The following is a 24,368-nucleotide window of genomic DNA, read 5'->3' as shown; positions in this document are numbered from 1 at the left end:
AGGAGTGGGTTCCCCCCTGCTTGTTTATGCACCACATAACTGTGGTGTTGTCTGTCTTTACCAATAGTTATCCTGGAAGAATACGGTCTTTGAAGGCTGTCAGAGCTAACATTTCTTTCTGACTGATATGCAGGTGCATATGTCTTGGGTTCCATTTGCCCTGCCATCTGAGCCCCCCATGCATAGTCTGATGCGTCTGTTAGGGTTTGGGCGGCTGGGGGTAGAGTGAAAGGGAGTCCCTTGTTGTGGTAGCAGGCCTCTGTCCACCAAAGGAACTCTGCCCTTAGATAAGGAATGACAGAAATCATTGTTTCCAGGTTCTGAGAATGTTGACAACAGACTTTTTAGATACCATTGGAGTTTACTCATATACAGTCTTGCATATGGAATTAGCAGAATGCAAGAGGCTATGAACCCCAGAGCTTGCAGTGTTTTCCTTGCAGATAGCTGGGTTTTTGTGGCCAATAGTTTGAAGTAGGTTGTCAAATAAACTTGTTTCTCCGGAGTGAGGATTGCCATCTGGGAAGCTGTGTTCAAGCTTGCCCCCAGGAATACAATCTGCTGACAGGGAACTAGGTGGGATTTCTTTTCGTTGATGGTGTATGACAGTGAGGTTAGAAGTTTCTTTACAAATGCCAGGCGTTGTAATAGCAAGTCCTGGCTTTCTGCCTGAATCAGAAAATTGTCCAAGTGTGGGCAAATCTGAATATTTCTCTGCATGCAAAATGCAATGGCTGGAGCTAGACACTTTGTGAACACCCTGGGCGCAGTAGATAAGCCAAAAGGATGTGCAGAGAATTGAAAGTGCATGGAGCCCGCCCTGAAATGTAGGTATTGTCTGCAGGATGTGCAGGTAAGCTTCCTTTAAGTCTAGGGTTGCCAGCCAGGCATCCTTGGCTAGCAATAGAAAGAAGCTGTTGAGTTAGCATTTTGGAACCACCAGAAAGGTGTTGAGAATAGAGAGATCCAGGAAAGGACGCCAGGAGTCGGATGGCTTAACAAATGCATTTCAGAGTATGGAGATCGAGAACTAAAGTATTTGGCTACAAAAATAGCCCAACGAATAGTTCAGGCATTGAACAAGGCACAAAACTGACAGAGGTACGTTGTGGTCTGGGCCTAAACAGGTGATGCAGTAAGAATGAAAATCTCTGAGGTATTTGCATTCCACAGGCAAGACGATTGTTAATTTTTTCTGACCTCAGTTAGAGCAAGAAAAAAGGATCCCCAACAGGGTACTTATATTTTTTGAAGAATTTGGGTCTGAAACTCAAAAACGAAAATTTCAGGAGACGAATGACCGGCACTTGCAAGCTGCTTCTGCTTCGGGCACCGCACGGCAAGAAAGACTGCTGTAATGGCGGCGACTGCATGTTTTACACCCATAACGACCTGATGTCATGGAAGAAGTGTCAGCATCCGACACAGAAATCCAAAGACTCTGGTATTCAGGCCGGCTGAGGGCTACCTGCAGGCAGATAACCCAAATGTGATGACTGCAACAGTGAAATATGAAGAACATCTGACTACCTGCTTAGCGGCAGAGTCGTTGGAAGGCTTAGTCTTGCGTGGTCTGTCTCCATCTTTATCCTTACATTTTTCTGGAATGTCTACGGACTGTTGGCTGTAGGACGCCATGTCTGCTATAACAGCAGCTCTATGACGAATGGTTCTCATGTTAAAGAGGGCACAGAACCGGCAACGGGGGACGTCGTGGCCTGGGCCTAAACAAGTGAGGCAGTATGAATGGAAGTCTCGGTGTGGTACTTGCTGTCTACAGGCGAGAATTAACTTTTTCGGTCATTGGTTAGTGCAAAGGATCCCCAACTGGGTACTTGGCTTTAGACATTTTCAGCTGCAATTCAAACTCTGGTAGCGACCAACTGGCACACTTGCGAACTGCTTCTGCTACGGGCTCCACGGCAAGAAAAACTGATGTAATGGTGTCGGCTGCCATCCTTTATAGCACTGACAACCTGTTGTCGGACAGCAAGCGACAGCAGCCGATGCAGAAAAACACTGACTCTGGCATTCGGGCCAGGCGAGGGCTACCTCAGCAGGGATAACCCAAGGTGATGACTGCAGCAGTGAAACACGAAGAACAACTGCAGTCATCTTCCTGACACTGACATGTTTCTTTTGAAGGGCAGGATTCCAGGTTTCCTGAACCCTGAAAATCCTTGCAAGTGGCTCTCCACCCTTGGTCTGATGCATCTGTGTGCATGAACTGGGTTGGGGAGGGCATTTGGAGTCGTAGTCATGGGTTGTGACGGATTTGTAGAATCCACCACCTTAGTTCTGATTTGAGGCAGGGCAGAAAAGGAATTTGCTTCTCCAGAGAGTGTAAGTGTTGTGACCACACATTTCTAAGGTACCACTGGAGCTTCCACATGTGCATTCTTGCCAAGGGAAGCACAGGAAAAGTGGCTGCCATAAGCTCCAGGAGTTGCAGGAATTGTCTTGCAAAAATCTGGGGTTCCAGTAAAAAGTTTTGAAAGCGAGTGGAGAGGGAGTGGACCTTTTCCTGGGAAAGAAAGGCCTGCATCAGATCTGTCCTGATTCTGCAGCCCAGAAAGATTTTGATTTGCAGAGGGAGCAAGGAGGATTTGTATATGTTGAGGGTGACGCCCAGGTTTTGAAGAAGGGTGGTGGTGAACGTGAGTTGGTCTTTGAGAAGGGTTTCTGTCTCTGCTAGGAGAAGAATGTCTTCTAGGTAGGGATACAGTTGGATACCTTGGGTCCTGCAGTAAGCAATGGCTGGAGCTAGGCATTTTGTGAATACTCTCTGTGCAGTAGACAAACCAAAGGGCAAGGCTGTAAACTGAAAATGAGAGAAGGGTCCAGAAAAACAAACATTTTCTGTTGGAGGGCTTTATGGGGCTATGGAGGTAAACCTCCTTTAGATCCAGTGTGGCCATGAAGGCCTGGTCTGGGATAAAAGGGAGAAAGGTTGGAAGGGAAAGCACTTTGAATGATGGAACTTTTAGGAATTGGTTCAGGAAGGACAGATCCAGTTTAGGTCTCCAAGGGCCATCCTTTTTGGGGACCAGAAAGAGTCTTGAGTAAAACATTTTCCTTCCTGACCTGAAGGAGCAGGTTTTACTGTTCCTAGCTTTTGGAGGTCTTGAAGAATTTGTGGCAGGAGGTGGGCTTGATTTTTTGGGGGAAATGGAATGAGCTTTTCCCTCCAAGAAAGGAAGTATCCGTTTTGAATGACAGTCAGTACCCATTGGTCTGAACTGGTGGTTTTCCAAAATGGTAAACAGTGGGATAGGCGGGCTGACAAAGGCAAATGGACAAGGCAGTCGCGTATTGCTGGGTGCATTTCTATCCTGAAATGGCCGTCAGATCAGAGTTGGTTGAGAGGAAACAGGTCTGGAGTATGTTTGCCTTCTGGTTCCTCTCCTGTGCCTGGTGGAGGAGGGGGTGCCCAAGGAAGGGGTTCTCCTGACAAATGAAGTTTTAGCAGGCTAGTTCCTGTAACACTTAGGAATTGGGGACACACGCAAAAGCTTGATGTCCTGCAGTTCCTTGCTTTTCTTCTGCAGGTTTTAAAAAGTTCTGGAGATTGTTTTCCAAACAAAAGGTTATGGTCTAATGGGGCATCCATAATTTTAGTTTTGAAGTCTTCTGGAAGAGGTTGCAGGCGAAGCCAAGAATATCTGCAGAGGACAGAAGCAGAAGCTGCTGACCTAGCAGAGGCCTCTGCTGCATCATAACTGCACCTAATGGAATGTCTGGCTACATGTGAAGCCAGAGACAGTTTAGATGTGTCAGATTTAGTAGGCCAGTCAGGTGTGGTCGCCAGGAGATTGGTTGCTTGTGAGACAAGGTCCAGGGCATATTTTACCATATGCGTCTGATAATTAATAGCACGGAAGGCCAGGGAAGAAGAGGTGTACACTTTTTTTTCCCAATCTTGTCCATGCTTTTGCTATCAGTAGGTAAAAGAGATGCAGAAAGAATAAGTCTGGATTGCTTGTCTGGGAAGACAGCAATAACATGCAGGGGTCTGCCGGGGAGGGGGGCGTTTAACTAAGAATTTTTGCACATCAGGTACCTTATAAAACCGGTCTGGTATTTTAGGTGCAGGTGGTTGAGAGTCAGGACCTTTGGATGCAGAGGTAAAAGCATCCAGATAGGCAGGTAAGACAGGTGGGATGGCTGACAGGGAGGGTGACTCCACTTGGAGTTCAAAATACCTGCTCTGGGTGTCAGTCATCTGGGTAGTGTTCCATTTAAAGTACTCTTTCATCTTAGTTATAGTTTCACCAAAGGTAATGTCCTCTAGTGGGGAGTCCCCTTCAATGGATTCCTCATCTGGTGAGCAGTATTCTAAAGGAAAAGCAATCTGGGATGCATAAGAAATGGACTGTTCAGAAGAACAGTAGTAAGGTTCTAGTCCCTCCTCTCCTTCTTGGGTAGTCTGCAAGGGGAGAGAAATGGCAGAGGCAGGCCTAGGGCTGAGCACAGGTATAGAGAAGGGAGAAAAGCCTGAGAGCCATAAAGGCCTGCATCAGAGTTAGCGAATGAATGTCAATCTGGAACTCCCTCAGGGGTAGGAGTCAAATGTTTAGTTTTTTTGTTTTCTCTTAGTAGGCGTCGGTCTGGGAGAAAGCCTAGGCTCAGAATCCACAGTCTCAGGAGTTGGCATCTCCTAAGGGCATCAGACTGATTCTGGTTCCCCCTGGACCATGGTAGGTACCGATGTCTATGCTATCTCAGTGGATATGCAGGTAGTTTATTTCTGAAGCACCTTCCTCGGTGGGAGCCATTGTAGTAGGTTCTGATGGATGTCCCTCAACTCCTAAATCGGAAGCTGGCAGGACATCTGATGGTGGAGAGGCAACGGAAGTAGGCCTGGAAACTTGGGCTTTTTCCTGTGGTAACTCAGTCGGAGCGGCCGATTCGGGATCCATCCTAAACGCTAGCTTTCTGAGATGCTAGTTCTCTAAATACGACGGCTGAGGAAGGTCTTCGGTACAAAAGACTGGCAAATGGAACAAGCAGTATGATCATGTTCCTTCCCAAGACAAAAAATGCAACAGTCGTGCATATATTTATGCGGTATCAGACGCATGCAATGGCATTTGCCCTTCTTAGCTGACATCGGCTAATACTAAATACAGCCAACCAAGCTCAAGCAAAATGAACGGAAAGGTTTCCCCAACTGCGTACTTAGCTTTTAGAAGTCTTTAAGTGTAGGAGCAAAGCAGACAATGTGACGTCGTTTGCGGCTGAAAAGTTCTGAGGTCTGTGTGTGTAGACGTCACATTTAAGGTCCCTGGTTAATGGCCCTACGTGCAACATCCCACGCACCTACAGCAATCAGGCTTAAACTTTTGTATAAGAACGGACGTTGGGTCACCTGAGGCTGGAAATCCCAAAATAAGAATACTGCAACATAGGAATAGAAAGACATCCTGTGTTATAATCTCAGAGTCTGGTAGATGAGCCGGAGCTTGAGGTGCCTGGGAAAGCAGAGTCAAGGAATACCTAGACAAACGAGTTTGGTAATTCATTGCTCTGACAGCTAGAGTTGAAGTATAAACCTTTTTTCCCCAGTGTCTCTACACCCTTTCTCTCCTTATCCAATGGTAAAAGTTTAGCAGAAGGAGACAATCGTGAAGACTTATCAGAAACTATAGCAGCAGAGGGACACTTATGGTGAAACTTACAAACATTAGGCACCTTAGAAAATCTATCTGGCCTCTCGAGGGCAAAAGTTTGAGAATCTAGAGTCTTAGAAGAGGAGGCAAAAGCATCCAGGAAAGCTGGAAGGACTGGAGACATCGCAGAAGGAGAGGGAACCTCCATTTGCAAAAGGTCATAATACCTTTTTTGTTAATCAGAAATCTGGGAACAATCCCATTTGAAAAATTCCCTCATTTTGTTAATGGTTTCACTTAAGGAAGTCTATTCCACAGGTAAATCCCCCCATTAGATTCCTCCTCTGGAGAAGCATATTCTAGAGGAGATTTAATTTCAGTGGAATATGCTAGAGATTCATCAGAAGAGTCATCACTAACTATAGAAAGAACCAGAGTCCCCAACTCCTTGAAAAAAGGAAGGAACAGGGATAGCAGAGGAAGACTTCACAGCCATTAAAGCCTTGATAAGGCCCTTGGAGAAAGGATCCCAGTCAGACTGAGGAGGTGAAAGAAAGTACAGTTTTGTACCTACCATAAATGTAGATGTTCGAAGATCCTCATTGCTGCAGTCCTTACTTATGGGTAGTCCGCTGTCCTCGGTCGGCCCGAATACCAAAGTATTAGGCTGACGTCGGTCATGGGCGCCTAGATCTGACATCAGAGCGTCAGGGTATAAAGGCGCATGACCGACGTCATATCCTCAGTCTTTTCTTGCCCCAGATGTCAGAAGGCCAAACCAGAAAGACCACAGCCAAAAACAGAATACCTCCCAAAAACATGCACAACAACAACCATCACCTAAAGCATAGCACCAAGTCAAACTACAGAGGGGAAGGAGGAGGGTAAATTGGACTGCAGCAATGTGGATCTTCGAACATCTACATTTATGGTAGGTACAAAACTGTACTATGTTCTTCATCTCACATTGCTGCAGTCCTTATTTATGGGTAGAATCCCAAAGCAACGGAAAGGGAGGATGGCAAAATCATAAAGCATTAGGGGCCGCTAAAATGCCCTGTAAAATTGCAGTGGCAAATCCAGCCCTAGACTTAGAATAAAGAGGAAGGTGGTAATGTTTAGAAAAGGTATGCACTGAACTCCAAGTAGCTGCCTCCAAAATGTCTTTTGTAGCTACCCCTTAGTAAGGGCGTAGAAGTAGCAGTAGCCCTAGTGGAATGAGGCCTGATTCCAGCAGGAATCTCCTTACCATGATGGGAATAACAGAAAGAAATACAAAACCCAATCCATTTAGAAATAGTTTGTTTTGAAACAGGTTTACCCTGTGAACCCAAAGCAAAAGAAACAAACAATTGCTGAGACTGTCTGAACTCCTTGGTTCTGCTCAAATAATAACGTAACTGCCTGTGAATATCCAAAGTATGCAAAATTTTCTCCCCTTTACTTTGGGGGTTTGCATAAAAAGTAGGCAAATGAATAGATTGATTTAAGGCCACACTAGAAACCACTTTAGGCATAAAGGAAGGATTAGTACGCAAAGATACCCTATCCTTATGAAAAATCAGGAAAGGCTCCACTGCCATGAGGGCCTGTAATTCAGAAACCCTTCTTGCAGAGGTAATGGCCAACAAAAAAGCAGTTTTCCATGACAAATACTTTAACTCGGCAGTAGCTGCAGGCTCAAAAGGTTGTAGAGTAAGTTTTTCCAACACAAAATTGAGATCCCAAGCAGGAGAAGGAGCTCTACGTGGGGGTTTTATATTCTTTGCCCCTCTAAGAAATTGCTTAAACCAAGGATGAGAGAAAAAAGGAGGGTCACAATCATAGTGAGCAGAAATGGCTGCAGCATGGACCTTTATTGAGGAGAAAGACAAACCCTTGTCCAATAACTCAGTAAGATATTGAAGAGCAACACTTAAATCAGGTTTGGAGACATCAAAGTCCTTTCCTTTGCTCCAAATAAAAAATCTCCTCCATTTATCAGCGTAAACTTTCCTGGTACTAGGCCTCCTGGCCTCCAAAATAACATTCAAAACTTGTTGTGGAAGCTGAGACCCTCCAGAGTCTAAAACAGAATATGCCAGGCTGTTAGATGCAGAGACTGAATCTTGACATTGAGGAAGTGACTGTCCTCTTGTGACAAAAGGTGCGGAATCAAAGGCAGAGGCCATGGAGGTTCTCGTACTAAACTCCTCAGTAGTGGGTACCAGTGTTGTCGAGGCCAATCCGTGCTATCAAAATCATGGTTGGCTTGTCTTGTCTGGCCTTCAAAAGTACCTTGGGAAGAAGAGGCAGAGGTGGAAAGGCATATACATGCAGATTGTTCCAACTGAATGATAGAGCGTCCACCTTCCAAGCTGTGTGATGAAACATTTTTGTGCAAAACTTTGGCAACTGGTAATTTAGTGGAGAAGCGAACAGATCTATGTCTGGAGTTCCCCATAACACTGTCAACTGTTGAAATACATGAGGATCCAATTTCCACTCGTGAGGATCCACTATTTGTCTGCTCAATACATCTGCTAAGGAGTTCTGTGCTCCTGGTAGAAACCTTGCCTGAAGATTGAGGTGTAGATTGAGAGCAGTTTCCCACAGAATCATCGCTTGCCTGCAAAGAGGGTAAGAATGGGTTCCCCTGCTTGTTGATGTACCACATGACAGTAGTGTTGTCTGTTTGAATCAACACCTGCCCTGGACGAAGTAAATCTTTGAAAGCCATCAATGCAAACTGGACTGCTAACATTTCCTTCAAGTTGATATGCAAATGTTGGAGTTTGACAGGCCACGTGTTTTGCACCCATTTTCCATTGAGGTGTGCTCCCAAGCCTTGTCCGAGGCATCTGTCGTTAGAATCTGACTCGCCTCTGGCGGGTCACAGAGTCCCTTGTTTAGGTGACATTCCTGAGCCCACCACAAAAACTCCTTCTGAATGCAAGGTATTATCTGAATGACAGTGTCTAGATCTTGGCAGTGCTTTGTCCACACATTTTGAGATACCGTTGAAGCTTCCTCATATGCAATTTGGCATTGGGAAGCACCAGAATACAAGATGCCATGAACCCCAAGGCTTGAAGGACTGTCCTTGCAGTCAGCCTGGACCGTAGAGACATTTGCTGGAAATAAAGAGAAAGGCTTCTTTGTTTGTCCGGGGTCAAAAAGCCATCTGGGAAGCTGTATTCAGTCTCACACCCAGAAAGCACATGTCCAGAGAGGGTACTAGACTGGACTTTGTTCCGCTCACAGAATACCCTAGGCATCTTAACACTGCCATCACATACTGTAGATGATGAAGAAGTTCGTCCTTTTCTTGTGCAATAATCAGGCAGTCGTCCAAATAAGGATAAATCTGTATTCCTCTTAGTCTGAAAAATGCTATCACTGGAGCCAGAACCTTTGTGAACACTCTGGGCGCAGTAGATAAGCCAAAGGGCAATGCAGAGAACTGATCATGTAAATTTCCAGCCCGAAAACGCAGGTACCTCCTGCAACTGGGCCTGATAGGAACATGAAGGTAAGCCTCTGAGATCCAGAGTAACCATCCAGTGATCTTTCCCCAACAGAGGTAAAAGCTGTTGTAAAGTCAGCATCTTGAACTTTGGAATGTCCAGGTAAGTGTTGAGGATAGATAAATCCAAAATTGGTCTCCACGTGTTTCCTTTCTTTGGAACTAGAAACAGGCGAGAATAAAATCCTAGGCCCACTTCTGACAGAGGAACTGGCTGTATAGCTCCTATTTGAAGAAGTAAAGAAATTTGTCTGTGAGCCTCTATCCTTTGCCGAGGAGGGACGTCTGGCATGCCTTTGAAAGGAGGCATGGTATGGAAATAGAACTTGTAACCTCGGTTTATAATGTCCAATACCCATTTGTCCTGGGTGACTAAATGCCAATTTTGCTTGAAAAGAGCCAACTTTCCTCCCAAAGGAGCTGCCAGGCAAGAAGAATCTGGCAGCTGAAAATGCCGGTCACTGGGCCTGTTTACGAAAGGACTGGCCCCTGCCCTCACCAGCAGATTGCGCAGGCGAACTCCATTGTCTCGGCCTGAAGGTACTCTGAGCTCTGCCCCTACCACGCCTAAATCTACCCCTAGACTGAGAATCAGAAGAAGGGTACGTCCACCCCTTAGTAGGCCAATTTCTACTAAACTTTGGAGGTTGTACCTGCAAAAAATCTTTAACAGTCTGCATAGACTTAGCCTTGTCTTCCATTTTCTTTAAGACTGACTCCACAGGAGGACCAAACAAAACTTCAGACTGTAAAGGGGCATCCAGAATTCTAGACTTAACATGCTCAGACAAATTCTGATCCTTAAGCCAGGCGTGCCTACGAATAACTGAACCAGTGGCAGCCACCCTAGAAGAAGCCTGTAAAGCATCAAAACCACATTGCAAAGAGTGCTTACCCACCTGTTCAGAAACATGCACCAAATCCTGCAATTCTTTACACTCTATGCCCTCTGCCAAAGCATCCACTTTAGATCTTAGCTGAGAAAGGAGGAAATTCTGATACTTCAACATATGAAACTGGCAGTTCAAAGCTCTCATTGCTAAAGTAGAAGAGGTATACACCTTCTTACCCCATCTATCCAAAGCTCTAGCTTCCTTATCCAGAGGAACCGGATTCTTAACAATAGAGGCTCTAACACCCTTAGGCCCCTGACTAATAGTTTCTGGGTCCGCCCTAGGACTCTTATACAGATATTTATGAGCCTCAGGCACCCTGTAATACCTGTCCGGTTTAACTGGGGCAGGAGGCACAGAATCTGGATTAAGGGAAGCTTCCGAGAAAACATCTGAAACAACATCCAAAACCGGAGGTATAGCTAAGGGTCTATGCTGTGGTAAAAACAAAAACTCCCTAAGCCTCTTCCGTGAATCAGAGTAATCCTGTCCCTCCCACTTAAAATGCTCCCTCATGGAATGCAGAGTTTCTGAAAATGAAAAATCCTCTGGAGGAGAAGCAGAAGGAGTGGAATCCTCTGCATCAGAATCAGAATAAGGAGGGAAATTTTGAATGTCCTCAGCAGAAGACTCTGAATCATCTGAGGCCTGCTCCAAACTTTCCAACTCTGGCTCCATCCTGGGCCTCTTATCAGGAGGGGGCATAGAACCTCTAATTAAAGTAATCAAATCCTCTGCCATTTTAAGCATGTGCTTTTTAGGCACAGACCCTGAAGAACCAGAACTGACACCTGAGGCAGGCAAAACAGACCTGCCCTTAGAAGGAGCCTTAGAAACAGTAGCAGAAGGCCTAACCACCTTAGGCATAGAAGGGAGAATAGTAACCTGAGAGGCCCCTTCAGCCTGACCTGCCTCCTGCGAGGCCACATCTTGTAAAATCAAAGTTTCCCCCTGGGACTCAACAGAAACTTCAGCCGGATCCACCTGTTCAGCTGTAGCTTCTAAAGGTCCGGCGTCCAAAACGGATGAATCATCCTGTCTAGGCTTTAAAGATTTGTCTTTGCGCTTCTTAGTAGAAGCAGGCGTCGGAACATCCGACGGCATATTATAATTACACCTCTTGCCAAAGACTAACCTAGCGCAATCTAACCTCCGTTTTATAGTGCGCTTATTAAACCTAGCACAAAACCGACACCCGACTACGTCGTGCTCCGGTCCCAAACAAGGAATACAAAGCGAGTGGTAATCCCTATGCGGTATCTGTTTCCCACAAGAAATACAATTATTCACTTTTCTGACATCCGGTAAGTAACTGAGGCAAGAAAAACAAAAATATTTCCCCAACGGGGTACTTAGCCCAACTTGGTATCGGTCTGAAACTCCGAAAATGAAAAATTTCAGAACGCCGAACGGCACTTGCAACTCTGCTTCTGCATCGGACCATGCGGCAAAAAAGACTGAGGATATGACGTCGGTCATGCGCCTTTATACCCTGACGCTCTGATGTCAGATCTAGGCGCCCATGACCGACGTCAGCCTAATACTTTGGTATTCGGGCCGACCGAGGACAGCGGACTACCCATAAGTAAGGACTGCAGCAATGTGAGATGAAGAACATCACGAGAATGTTTTTTTTTTCTTCTTTACATGCACTTCTGCATGAGAAGAACCACCACCAGATGTAGGCCTAATGTCCGGAGTAGTCTGTGGAAGATTCCTAACAGTACCGGTAGGAACGTCCCAGGGGTCCTCAAGCACCGCAAGCTGCGGGTCCCCCATTCTGCCTAAAACTGCCTCTGAGGACATGTTGAGATCAGATTCCTTAACGGCTTCCAATGAGGTATCCGCTGTGGAACTAGACCCAATCTCTGAACGTACCACAGGGTCTTCACTATACCCCAAGAACTCTCCAGAACGTCTTTGGCTAGACATTTAAAACGCTGATTCTCCAGGTAGAGGTTTAAAGCCAAACGTCGGCTACGCAAAGTCTTAGGCGCACAGGCATGACAAATGGAACAGGATCAGTAGTCGTGACTAGGCCCTAAACAGAAAAGGCAAAGGTCGTGGCTATCTTTATGTGAAATCTGCCTTCCACACTTACCCTTCCTGGAGGACATGAACTAATAACAAAAGGCAGTAGCAATGTAGTAAATACCAAACGGGGCACTTATCTGAAGCTGGCAGCAACACATTGAATCTGACTGAAGTTCGACGTAGCAGTCAACCTTGCGAATGGTGGCAGAAAACTTCTGAAGACTGTATACGAAGATGTCCTTTTACGGCTGACATTGTTAGAACATATGTGCGAAGTCCCATGTACTTGCAGTAGCTAAAAGCTGTTGTATACTGGCCAGATGTTGGGTTGTTGGGCAGAAGACTACCCATATGTTAAGAACACTGCAACCCTGAATAGGACATCTGAAGGTTCTCCTGCAGAAGATGAGGCAGACCTCTGTACTAGTGTCACAAGCTTTTTAAGTTCCAAGAAGCCTGGAACACAGGTGAGAATGTTCATTGGGACACATCACGGGCCTTCCTAAAACAAAGACATGTTGGTGGCAAGTCCTTGAAGGAATCTGCCTTCTGTAAGTACATATTTATAAACTTTTCTGTGGACTACAAACTACCAGCCAGAACTATTAAAAAATCCATAACAAACCATAAGCCAATTAAAATAGGACAATATTCACAAACTAGTTATTTACTGTTCTCTGGCAGCTGTCTGGAAGGGACCAGTTGACTTTCGATTGATTTTTTTTTTTTTTTGCAAGAAAAACACTGCACATGCTGTGGGCTGCTCCGTCTTTCAGAAGTGTATCACACTGACGTCCATGGAAAGCGAGGAATTTAGGCACACCCGTGGTATGTCCATAAAGCTCAGGAAGTAAAGTCAGAAGGGTGGATGTGGTCACCCTGAGATTACTTCCCATTGGTAAGAATTCTACTGTAACAAAGATGCCTCTTGACAACCACTCACTCATTTCAAATAATGTTTTGGATAAAATATAGTTCAGATAAAATGAACATGCAAATACAAAAAATCCAAGAAAACATTTTTGGCAGGTAAATATCAATTACTTACCAAGTTGTATCACCAGAACTTGTAATGATCTGATTGTCATCCAAAAAACGACAGCAAGACAAATATCCTAAGGGGAGAAAACATTTACTATTAGAAGAAAATGAAGGCGTTCATTTCCTAAATACATTCAATTCAGTAACTGCCCACTACCTACTTTATCCATTTCAGGGTGATTGGGAAGACAAAGCCTATAATGGCAGTCTATGGCCACAAGGCAGACAAACCAATTCTAAAAATGATGAAACAGACTATTCAAAGATGCCAAAACACTTGCACATGTGGGAAAAAAATCTAAGGCCAGATTGGAGGATCACCAACTCAACTGAGTTTTTGTAATGTGGAAGGAAACCACAGCAGATGGTGAAAGCCCTTACAGATAAATGGAGGGCATGCAGACTCTGCAAAGGCGGCAACCCACAGTCACACTTGTATTACTGGCTTTACTCACAGAGCTGCCTGGTTCTAACCATGCAAGTTTTACTGAATACCACTGCATTCCCACTTTAATTTTATATTTTTAACTGTTCCATTAATACTTCAGTTAATACTGTTACAGCTATACTTAGCTTCACTAGATCACTCCTCGCTCTCAGTTTATTCCCACCATTTCATATTTCATTATGAAGTTTTAAAAATAACCAATACACAACAGAAGTCACAGAAAGCCCTGAAGCACGGTACAGTGGGAATAAAGAAAATATACCTTTTCCCCACTGTAGTGTTCAGAGTTAGTATATATAAGTAGCGTAGGTATGTCTGGCAAAGTGAAACATTTTTGCAGGGAGCATCCAAAAAGTCAGTGTGGGACGACATTCAATAAGGCAACACCAACAGCCTAAGAAAAAAGCAGACATTAGGACTGATATTTTTAAAGGTACTTCCACAGAGCAGACACTCTTATACCTAGAATGACTCAATGAGTTGGCATACTCAGTCTTGCTACACCTCCTCTTTGTGGCTTCACTTCTAATCTAATATTCTTAGACCAATGTCTATGCGACTCTGTTGCTGTGAGTTGGGAGACATGGTGGCTGGTTTAAGGTTGACAGACATTTTTCTTTTCTGTAAGCTTGGAAGGATAACTACCTTCTCCTAATGGCCTTCCAACCAAACTCCTGAAAAACTGTACATCTAGGGGCTTTGCGGTTTGGACTTAAAATAGTCTCAATACCAAGTACGAAAGCTGTATGAAATTGCTCTCCTACATGCTCATCTATTAATTTTCTTTGGTGAAGATATACCATACATCACCATGTATGTCAAGTCACCAACAAGACAGCCTCTTACAAAACTCTGCACAGGCAATGACAATAATGGAAACCAATGTTTTCCCCTAACAATTTATTCATCTCCTCGGTCTAGACCTATAACGGACCGATGCTTTTATCAAATAAGACCATATGTCATAGCAAGAAACTACAGATGACATGGCAGATGACAGTTTTATACCAGCAGCATGCAAATGTCAAAGGGAAAACTGTATCATCTTGATCAGAAGGTGGAACGTGCCCTGAAAGTCAGGCTGGACAAGGGAGTCAGCCTAAGGAAAAGATCCTTTACATGAGGACTACAGTATCACTAGCGGTGTCAAGCAGGGCACCACTGGATAGTCTGGGATACTGATGCCAAAGCGGTTCCAAGTCCAACAGCAGAATTCTGGTATGGTGTCCGAAGCTAAATTTTTAAGATGCTGGGAAACATGACACCCTGACACCAGGCACTGGAAAGACTCATCTGTGTGAAAAGTAAAAGAACCAAAAAATGAATAAATTAGCATTACGAAACCAGATGCTGAAACAAAATCAGTAATAAGAGACAAATGGACCCTTCTTCCACCTTGGAATTAAGGTAGCACTCGGGCATTAAGGAGACATGAGAAAAATCTTTTGATTTTACATCAAAATGCTACAATGCAGTAGCCAAATGATTACGATCAACAGGCAGCAAACTTGTTTGAACTCATGCAATGCTAAAGGGGCTGTATGTTTCAAAGACAAAAGAACCTGTGTACTGAGAAGGAGCAGAGGACTCTATTACCATTAGTGAGAAGTTTAACCAGGACTCGCCTTCAATACCATCAGAATTTTTTACAATGGCTTTCGAGTCATGGCTGCCCAGAAAGAGAGGATTCTTCAGCCACGTCTGGAAAAATAAATGACAGAGTAGAGTCCTCCACTGCATTAACTGACAAGAGTGCCTGGATTTCATTTTGGGTTTAGCAACTGGCACTAAGTCAGAGCATGGAATGGCATTCCTTTTCTAATGTGGCTTGTTACTGAAAATGAAGCATTACAGTATCACTACTAAACTTGCTGTGTACTGAGCACTTCAAGGTCTGGTGCTGCACCTTACTTCTAGCTGCCATGCAACTGTCTTATGCATTTCATCTCTTGATCATCCAGTACCTGTAACCAATTTTCTTCACGTTACAGTTACGCTAACCTACAGAGTAAAAGTACAGTTGTGCAAGAACTGACCATAACAGTAGATATCCCTACTGATCACTGTTGCAGTATTCCTGACATATGGGTTTGTCACCACTAAAGACTGGACGGGGTACCAAACATTTATTTTCCCACATTGTATGTCCAATGCATGACTTCAGCACATATGCAGTGGGGTATACAGACGGTTGTACAAGTGTGGAAACTCAGACCATCTCCAAGCCAGCAGCCTGAACACTACAGATAGATGGATACTGGTCAACTAGAAGAGGTGTAAGCCCAAATTAAGACAATTCAGCTGCTGCCATGAAAAAATGAAGCAAGAGAAGAATACGGACATTAAAGTGAGGTAGTGAAGGGGAATGGAGGGTGGGAAGGAATATTGCAACAGTGATTGGTAGGACATGTACTATTATGGCAAGTTCTTACAAGACAACTGTAATAGGTCCTGACTGAAATCACTGCTGCAGCATTAACATATGGGTGATTCCCAGAGTTGAAGGACAAATGAAGGGAGGCTGGCCATTGCAAAAAAAAAAAAATTGTCCAGCAGTCTGAATGGGACTGACCTATTAAAGGCAGTCCTGGACCTGGAGAAAGAATCAACTGAGGAAGAATGAAAATGGGCAACACAGATGCAGTTACAGTGAGTACATACCTTTTACATCTGATGTTGTCATTTTAATTTGTTCATTGAATGGGACACAGACCCCAGCTATGTTAACCTTGGGTGGCCCTTACGGAAGGGAGTTCTGGAGAACCGCAGAACCAAATGCAGCCCCATTTCTGGATATGAGATCCAACTTGTAATGAGCAATAAAAAGGTGAGTGTTAGACAAAGTGGCAGCTGCAGAAATATCTGTAGAAGCTCTGGCCCAAAAAGCAGCTGATGTAGCCACCACTGACCTAGTTAAGTGTGCTTTTGGATGCTTTGGCAAGGTTAAACCTCTCAAAGAATGAACATAAAAGAGATACAATCTTTTATTCTGTTATCTATTTGGCTAGGGTAGTTTTGGATACTTGTTTTCCCAATGTGTTACTGGAAAAGGACACAAGTGGTCGGATTTTCTAAATTCTTTCGTTCTATGAAGATAAAAACGAAGTCCTATGTACTTTTGGGATGAAAGCGCTTAACCTATAGGCTTTTACTTATAGTTGGTTTTACTGAATTTGATGCTGCATTGTCTAATAAACTGAGTTGGATTGCTGCTTTTGACTGTCATCTGGCCTCTTCAAGTGGTTTATCAGTTCATATTTGAGTGGAATAAAAATGAAGTTGCCTATGCACATCTAAAAAGTGAAGCATGTATTCCCCTTTATTGTCAAATTTAGGATAGAAAACTGGCAAATTGATCACTTGAAGTTTGTTTCAGATACAATTTTGGGTAAAAAGGAAGGGTTAGTACATAAGGCAACGCTATCTTTGTGGAAAATCAGACAAGGAGGTTGGAAGAATGGTTGGAGCTCATCTCACAGCAGAAAAGAAACTTGAGATCTGAGTTAGAGGAGGATGTCTCAAAGGTAGATAGTTTTAAACTCTGTAAAACAGTGAGATTTTTTATCAGAGGTCTAAGTAAAATACTTAGAAGGAATGCTTTACATAATTTAGATGAAGCCAACACAGAGGCATAAATAAAATTTCTTTCATTTACTCTTATAAATCCTCATCTTAAAGGGCTTCTGGGATGAAAAAAAAATCTGAACAGGAGAGCAAAGCCTGGAATATCCAGCCATCACAGGAACTGGAGAAACCATGCAGTCAATCCAAGGCCTACACTGTCCAGAGGAGTTATCCCTGATGGATGTGACAGGAGATCTGGACTGGGGTCCAGTGTCTAAGAGGGACATACTAGGCGAGACCATAGGAAGGGGACACACACTTGCAGAGGCCAGAAGGGGGCAATGAGGATTACTCTGCTCTTCAACCAGAGTGCTTTCTGAAGAAATTTGGGGATTACAGGTTTGGGAGGATATGCATGTAAAAGACCGTGGGGTCAAGCGTGGATTACAGCACCCCTCGGTGACCGTCCCTGAGGGGGAATTGGGGCAAAGAACCTGCTGCATTTGTTGTTGAGGGGAGAAGCAAACATATCACAGCAAGGCTTGACTCCATTTGTGGAAGATCATATTTGCCACTGACTGAGACCACTCGTGAAGCAGGAGGACAGTCCTGCTGAGCCTGCCAACTAGAAAGTACAGTTTTGTACCTACCATAAATGTAGATGTTCGAAGATCCACATTGCTGCAGTCCTTACACTTGGGTAGTCCGCTGTCCTCGGTCGGCCCGAATATCAAAGTATAAGGCTGACATCGGTCAGGGCGCATTTGACTGACATCAGGACGTCAGGGTACAAATGCGCATGATCGACGTCATATCCTCAAGTCTTTTCTTGCCCCAGATGTCAGAAGACCCTAAAAATAAAGGTCAAAACCAAAAGACAGCAAACAACCAACCAACCACCCTTGCACTAACTATATGTACAATATATACAATATACACAATATGTACAACCCAACCCACACAACCATCTCTAACAACAGAGGGGAAGGAGGGAGGGTAAATTGGACTGCAGCAATGTGGATCTTCGAACATCTACATTTATGGTAGGTACAAAACTGTACTATGTTCTTCATCTCACATTGCTGCAGTCCTTACACTTGGGTAGAATCCCAAAGCAGAGGTAAGGGAGGATGGCTAACTACAAGGAAGCAGGAGCTGCCAAAATGCCCTGCAAAACAGCAGTGGCAAAACCAGCCCTGGACTTAGAGTAAAGTGGCAGGTGATAATGCCTAGAGAAAGTATGCACAGAACTCCAAGTAGCTGCCTCCAAAATATCCTTGGTTGCCACTCCCCTCAAAAGCTGTTGAAGTGGCAGTAGCCCTAGTGGAATGAGGCCTAATCCCAGCTGGAATCTCCTTGCCATGATGGGAATAACAGAAAGCAATGCAAAACCCAATCCACTTAGAAATAGTCTGTTTTGACACAGGCTTGCCCTGAGAACTCAAAGCAAAAGAAACAAACAACTGCTGAGACTGCCTGAACCCTTTAGTTCTGTCCAAATAATAACGCAACTGCCTGTGAACATCTAAAGTGTGCAAAATCTTTTCCCCTTTATTTTGGGGATTTGCATAAAAAGTAGGCAAATGAATAGTTTGGTTTAAAGCCACACTAGAAACCACCTTAGGCATAAAGGAAGGATTAGTGCGTAATGATACCCTATCCTTATGGAAAATCAAGAAAGGCTCAACCGCCATAAGGGCCTGTAATTCAGAAACCCTTCTTGCAGAGGTAATGGCCAACAAAAAAGCAGTCTTCCACGATAAATATTTCAACTCAGCAGTAGCTGCAGGCTCAAAGGTTGTAGAGTGAGTTTCTCCAACACAAAATTGAGATCCCAAGCAGGAGTAGGAGCTCTTCGTGGGGGTCTTATATTCTTTGCCCCTCTAAGAAATTGCTTGAACAAAGGATGAGAAAACAATGGTGGGTCGCAATCATAGTGAGCTGAAATTGCTGCAGCATGAACTTTAATAGAAGAGAAAGACAAACCTTTGTCTAGTAACTCAGTAAGATATTGAAGAGCCACACCCAAATTAGGCTCAGAAACATCAAAATCTTTTGCTGCACTCCAAAATAAAAATCTCTTCCATTTGTCTGCGTACACTTTCCTTGTACTAGGCCTTCTAGCTTCCAAAATAACATTCAAAACTTGCTGAGGAAGTGGAGGCCCACTATGGTTCAAAACAGAATATGCCAGGCTGTTAGGTGCAGAGAGTGAAGCTTGACATTTAGCAAATGGCTGTCCTCCTGCGACAACAGGTGTGGAATCGAAGGCAAAGGCCATGGAGGCTTCCGTACCAGACTTCTCAGTAATGGGTACCAGTGCTGTCGAGGCCAATCCGGAGCTATTAAAATCATCCTTGGCTTGTCCTGTCTGACCCTTAGAAGTACCTTTGGGAGGAGAGGCAGAGGTGGAAAGGCATACACATGGAGATTGCTCCAATTGAAAGAAAGAATATCCACTCTCCAAGCTGTGGGATGAAACCTTTTTGTGCAAAACCTTGGCAGCTGATGGTTTAGTGGAGAAGCGAACAGATCTATGTCTGGAGTTCCCCATGACACTGTCAATTTCTGAAATACATGAGGATCCAATTTCCACTCGTGGGGATCCATAATTCGTCTGCTCAACACATCTGCTAAGGAGTTCTGTGCTCCTGGCAGAAACCTTGCCTGAAGATTGAGCTGTAAACTGAGAGCAGTCTCCCACAAAATCATTGCTTGCCTGCATAGAGGATAAGAATGCGTTCCCCCTTGCTTGTTGATGTACCACATGACAGTTGTGTTGTCTGTTAGAATCAACACCTGTCCTGGAAGAAGTAATGCCTTGAAAGCTATTAATGCAAACTGGACTGCTAACATCTCCTTCATGTTGATATGTAGATGTTGTAGTCTGACAGGCCACTTGTTTTGTATCCACTTTCCATTTAGATGAGCTCCCCAAGCTTTGTCTGAGGCATCTGTCGTTAAAATCTGACTCGCCTCTGGCCGGGTCACAGAGAGTCCCTTGTTTAGGTGACATTCCTGAGCCCACCACAAAAATTCCTTTTGAATGCAAGGTATTATTTGAATGACAGTGTCCAGATCCTGGCAGTGCTGTGTCCATACATTTTTGAGATACCATTGTAGCTTCCTCATATGCAGTTTGGCATTGGGAAGCACCAGAATACAAGATGCCATGAACCCTAAGGCTTGAAGGACTGTCCTTGCAGTCAGCCCGGACTGATGAGATAGTTGATGGAAGTAAAGGGATAGACTCTGTTGTTTGTCCGGGGTTAAAGAGGCCATCTGGGATGCTGTATTCAGTCTCACACCCAGAAAGCACATGTCTTGAGAGGGTACTAGACTGGACTTTATTTCGTTCACAGAATACCCTAGGCATCTTAGCACTGCTATCACATATTCCAAATGATGAAGAAGCTCTTCCCTTCCTTGAGCCAGAATTAGGCAGTCGTCCAAATAAGGATAGATCTGTATTCCTTTTAGTCTGAAGAAAGCTATCACTGGAGCCAGAACTTTCGTGAACACTCTGGGCGCAGTAGATAAGCCAAAGGGCAATGCAGAGAACTGATAGTGAGAAGTCCCAGCTCGAAAACGCAGATACTTTCTGCAACTTAGTCTGATAGGAACATGAAGGTAAGCCTCCTTGAGATCCAAAGTTACCATCCAATGATCTTTGCCCAGCAGAGGTAAAAGCTGCTGCAACGTCAACATTTTGAACTTGGGAATGTCCAGATAAGTGTTGAGGATAGATAAATCCAAAATTGGTCTCCACGTGTTCCCCTTCTTTGGTACTAGGAACAGGCGAGAATAAAATCCTAGGCCCACTTCTGGCAGAGGGACCGGCTGTATGGCCCCTAGTTGGAGCAACAGAGAAACCTGTTTGTGAGCCTCTATTCTTTGTTGAGGAGGAACGTCTGGCATGCCTTTGAAAGGTGGCAAGGTATGGAAATAAAACCTGTAGCCGTGGTGTATGATATCCAATACCCATCTGTCCTGGGTAATTAAACTCCAATTTTCTTTGAAAAGTGCCAACCTTCCTCCCAAAGGTGCTGCCAGGCGAGCAGGCTCTGGCAGCTGAAAAGGTAGGTCATTGGGTCTGTTTACGAAAGGACTGACCCCTGCCCTCACACGAAGCCTGTGCAGGAGAACTCCCTGTTCTAGGCCTGAAAGAGCCCTGAGCTCTGCCCTACCACGTCTAGATCTACCCCTAGACTGGGAATCATAAGAAGGATACGTCCACCCTTTAGTAGGCCAATTTCTACTAAACTTTGGAGGCTGGACCTGCAAAAAATCTTTAACAGTCTGCATAGACTTAGCTTTGTCTTCCATTTTCTTTAAAACTGTCTCAACAGGAGGACCAAACAACACGTCAGATTGTAAAGGAGCATCTAAAATCCTTGTTTTAACATGTTCAGACAATTCTGATCCCTCAGCCAGGCGTGCCTGCGAAGAACTGACCCAGTGGCAGCCACCCTAGACGAGGCCTGTACAGCATCAAAACCACATTGCAAAGAATGCTTACCCACCTGTTCAGAAACATGCACTAAATCTTGCAACTCTTTACAATCAATACCTACTGCCAGAGCATCAACCTTAGACTTCAATTGTGAAAGGAGATAGTTTTGGTATTTCAACATGTGAAACTGGCAATTCAGAGCCCTCATAGCAAGAGTGGAAGAAGTATAGACTTTCTTTCCCCATCTATCCAAGGCCCTAGCCTCCTTGTCTGCAGGAACCGGATTTTTAACAGAAGCCTTAACACCTTTAGGCCCCTGGCTAACAGTTTCTGGGTCTGCCCTAGGACTCTTAAAAAGATACTTATGAGCTTCAGGCACCCTGTAATACCTATCCGGCTTAACAGGAGCAGGAGGCAAAGAATCAGGATTAAGAGAAGCCTCTGTAAAAACATCTTCCACTACATCCAAAACAGGAGGTATAGCCAAAGGCCTATGCTGGGGTAAAAACAGAAATTCCCTAAGCCTTTTCCTGGAATCAGAGAAGTCCTGACCTTCCCACTTAAAATGCTCCCTCATGGAATGAAGAGTTTCTGAAAAGAAAAATCCTCAGGAGGAGTAGCAGAAGGAGTAGAATCACCCACATCAGAATCAGAATAAGGAGAGTACTCCTGCAAGTCTTCAGCCGAAGACTCTGAAACATCTGAAGCCTGCTCAAAATCCCCCAGCTCAGGCTCCACCCTAGGTCTCTTATCAGGAGGGGCATAGAACCCTAATCAAAGTAATCAAATCTTCTGCCATTTTAAGCATATGCTTCTTGGGCACAGTACCTGAAGAGCTAGGGGTAACACCAACTGAAGCTAAACCTGGCCTGCCCCTGGGAGAAGCCTTTGAAACAGAAGGAGAGGGCCTAGCCACCTTAGGAAGGGAGGGAGTATAGTAACCTGAGAAGCCCCTCAGCCTGACTTGTCTCCTGAGAGGCCACATCTTGCAATAATAAGGTCTCACCCTGGGAACACAAAGAAACCTCCGGTGGAGCCACCGGCTCCACCGACACCTCTAAAGAACCGGCGTCCGGTACAGGCGGTTCTTCTAGCCTAGGCTTAACTGCCTTGTCCTTGCGCTTCTTGAAGAAGCGGGCCGGAGCATCCGGCGGCATTTTATAGTTGCACCGCTTCCCAAAGACTAACCTTGCACAATCCAACCTTCTCTTTATAGTGCGTTTATTAAATCTAGCACAAGAGCGACAGCCAACAACGTCGTGCTCAGGCCCTAAGCAAGGAATACACAAAGTATGATAATCTCTATGCGGTATCTGTTTCCCACAAGAAATGCAATTATTGACTTTTTCTGACATCCGGTAAATGACTGAGGCAAGAAAAAACTAAAATATTCCCCAACGGGGTACTTAGCCAACTTTGAACTCGGTCTGAAACTTCTAAATCGAAAAATCTCAGAACGCCAACCGGCACTTGCAATGCTGCTTCTGCATCGGACCATGCGGCAAAAAAGACTGAGGATATAACGTCGGTCATGCGCATTTGTACCCTGACGTCCTGATGTCAGTCAAATGCACCCTGACCGACGTCAGCCTTATACTTTGATATTCGGGCCGACCGAGGACAGCGGACTACCCAAGTGTAAGGACTGCAGCAATGTGAGATGAAGAACATCGGTGGATTTCCCCAGTAAGTGCATCTCTACAAGAAAGTGGTTGTGTCAGACTCGCACCGCTTCTCAGCAATGGGAGTATGATCTGGTTCCCACCTTGTTAGCTGATGTACATATTAGCCATTTGGACAGCAACTGTCCCAAGAGAGAGAGAGCTCTGAAAGGCCTGCAACGCTAAAAGGAAACGGTCTCATCTCCAAGATGTTTATATGGAATTTGGTCTCTTCTGAGGACCACGTGCCTTGAATAGTCCGTCCCAAGAAATGCCCCCCCCCCCCAAACTAGGGAGCATCTGGCGTCAATATGGCATTTGGGGGAGGAAGGATAAAGGGACATCCTTGACAAATCTCTACAGATTCAATCCACCACAGTGGGGAGTCACTGCAGACTCGAGATAGTTTTACAGGATGTTGAGAAGGTTGAAGAATGGACCATTGTACTGCAGGATTTGCATGTGAAAATGAGTAGTAGGTATCAAGGTAATTGCTGCAGCCGTCTATCCCAGGGCTTTGAGAATCATGTTTGTGGGAGGGTGGACAGGTGGGAAAGAAATGCAATCTCAAGGTTAGAATTCTGTTTTCTGGTAAGAGTGATGACGACTGACCATCTAGATGAGCCACTACAAACTCCTGCCTTTTACTAGAAGATGCCTGGTTGGTGCGGCGAGGTGCAAGTTGTCTAAATAAGGAAACTCTGAACCCATGCAATCTGTGATAAGCTACCACCGCCATGCATTTGGTGAACACCCTGGGGGCTGTGGTGAGACCGAAGGACAGGGCTCTGAACTGATTATGGCTGGCTCCCAGCCAGAATCATAGGTATCTTCCAAGAGTGTCTGTTCATTTTGATGTGATAGTACATGTCCTGAAGATATACACAGCACATCCAGTCATCCTTGTGCAACACAGACAAAATTAACTGAACTGTGACCATCCGGAACTTTGAGTTCTTTACAAAGTGGTTCAGATAACTGAGATCCAGGATAGGTCTCAGGTCCCTTGTTGTCTTTGGAAATAAAAAGAACATTGAGTAAAGTCCACATCCTCTCTGATCTGGTGGGACCTCTTGGATGACTCTTGTCTAGCAGGTTTTGAATCTCCAGAGCTGCTAATTCCCAATCATTTGGTGAAACACCAGGAATTAATTTTATTT

At 44.6% G+C, this 24,368-nt stretch overlaps 1 protein-coding gene across 1 annotated transcript in view; it reads right to left on the bottom strand.

Moving 5' to 3' along the window:
* Positions 1 to 24,368, bottom strand: part of LOC122806105 (guanine nucleotide-binding protein G(I)/G(S)/G(T) subunit beta-2-like) — a 318,254-nt gene that overhangs the window by 199,227 nt on the left and 94,659 nt on the right. Inside the window, exon 3 of the mRNA XM_044076342.1 lies at positions 13,090 to 13,156. Coding sequence (XP_043932277.1) covers positions 13,090 to 13,156 — 67 coding nt within the window. The remainder of the gene's footprint in view (positions 1 to 13,089; positions 13,157 to 24,368) is intronic.

The sequence above is a fragment of the Protopterus annectens genome, chromosome 7.part0 (genome assembly GCF_019279795.1).
Source record: "Protopterus annectens isolate FY-2018-M chromosome 7.part0, PAN1.0, whole genome shotgun sequence".
In the NCBI taxonomy this organism is placed as follows: domain Eukaryota; kingdom Metazoa; phylum Chordata; order Ceratodontiformes; family Protopteridae; genus Protopterus; species Protopterus annectens.
Note: the sequence above shows the minus strand (reverse complement) of the source record. Positions and strands in the feature narration are given on the sequence as shown.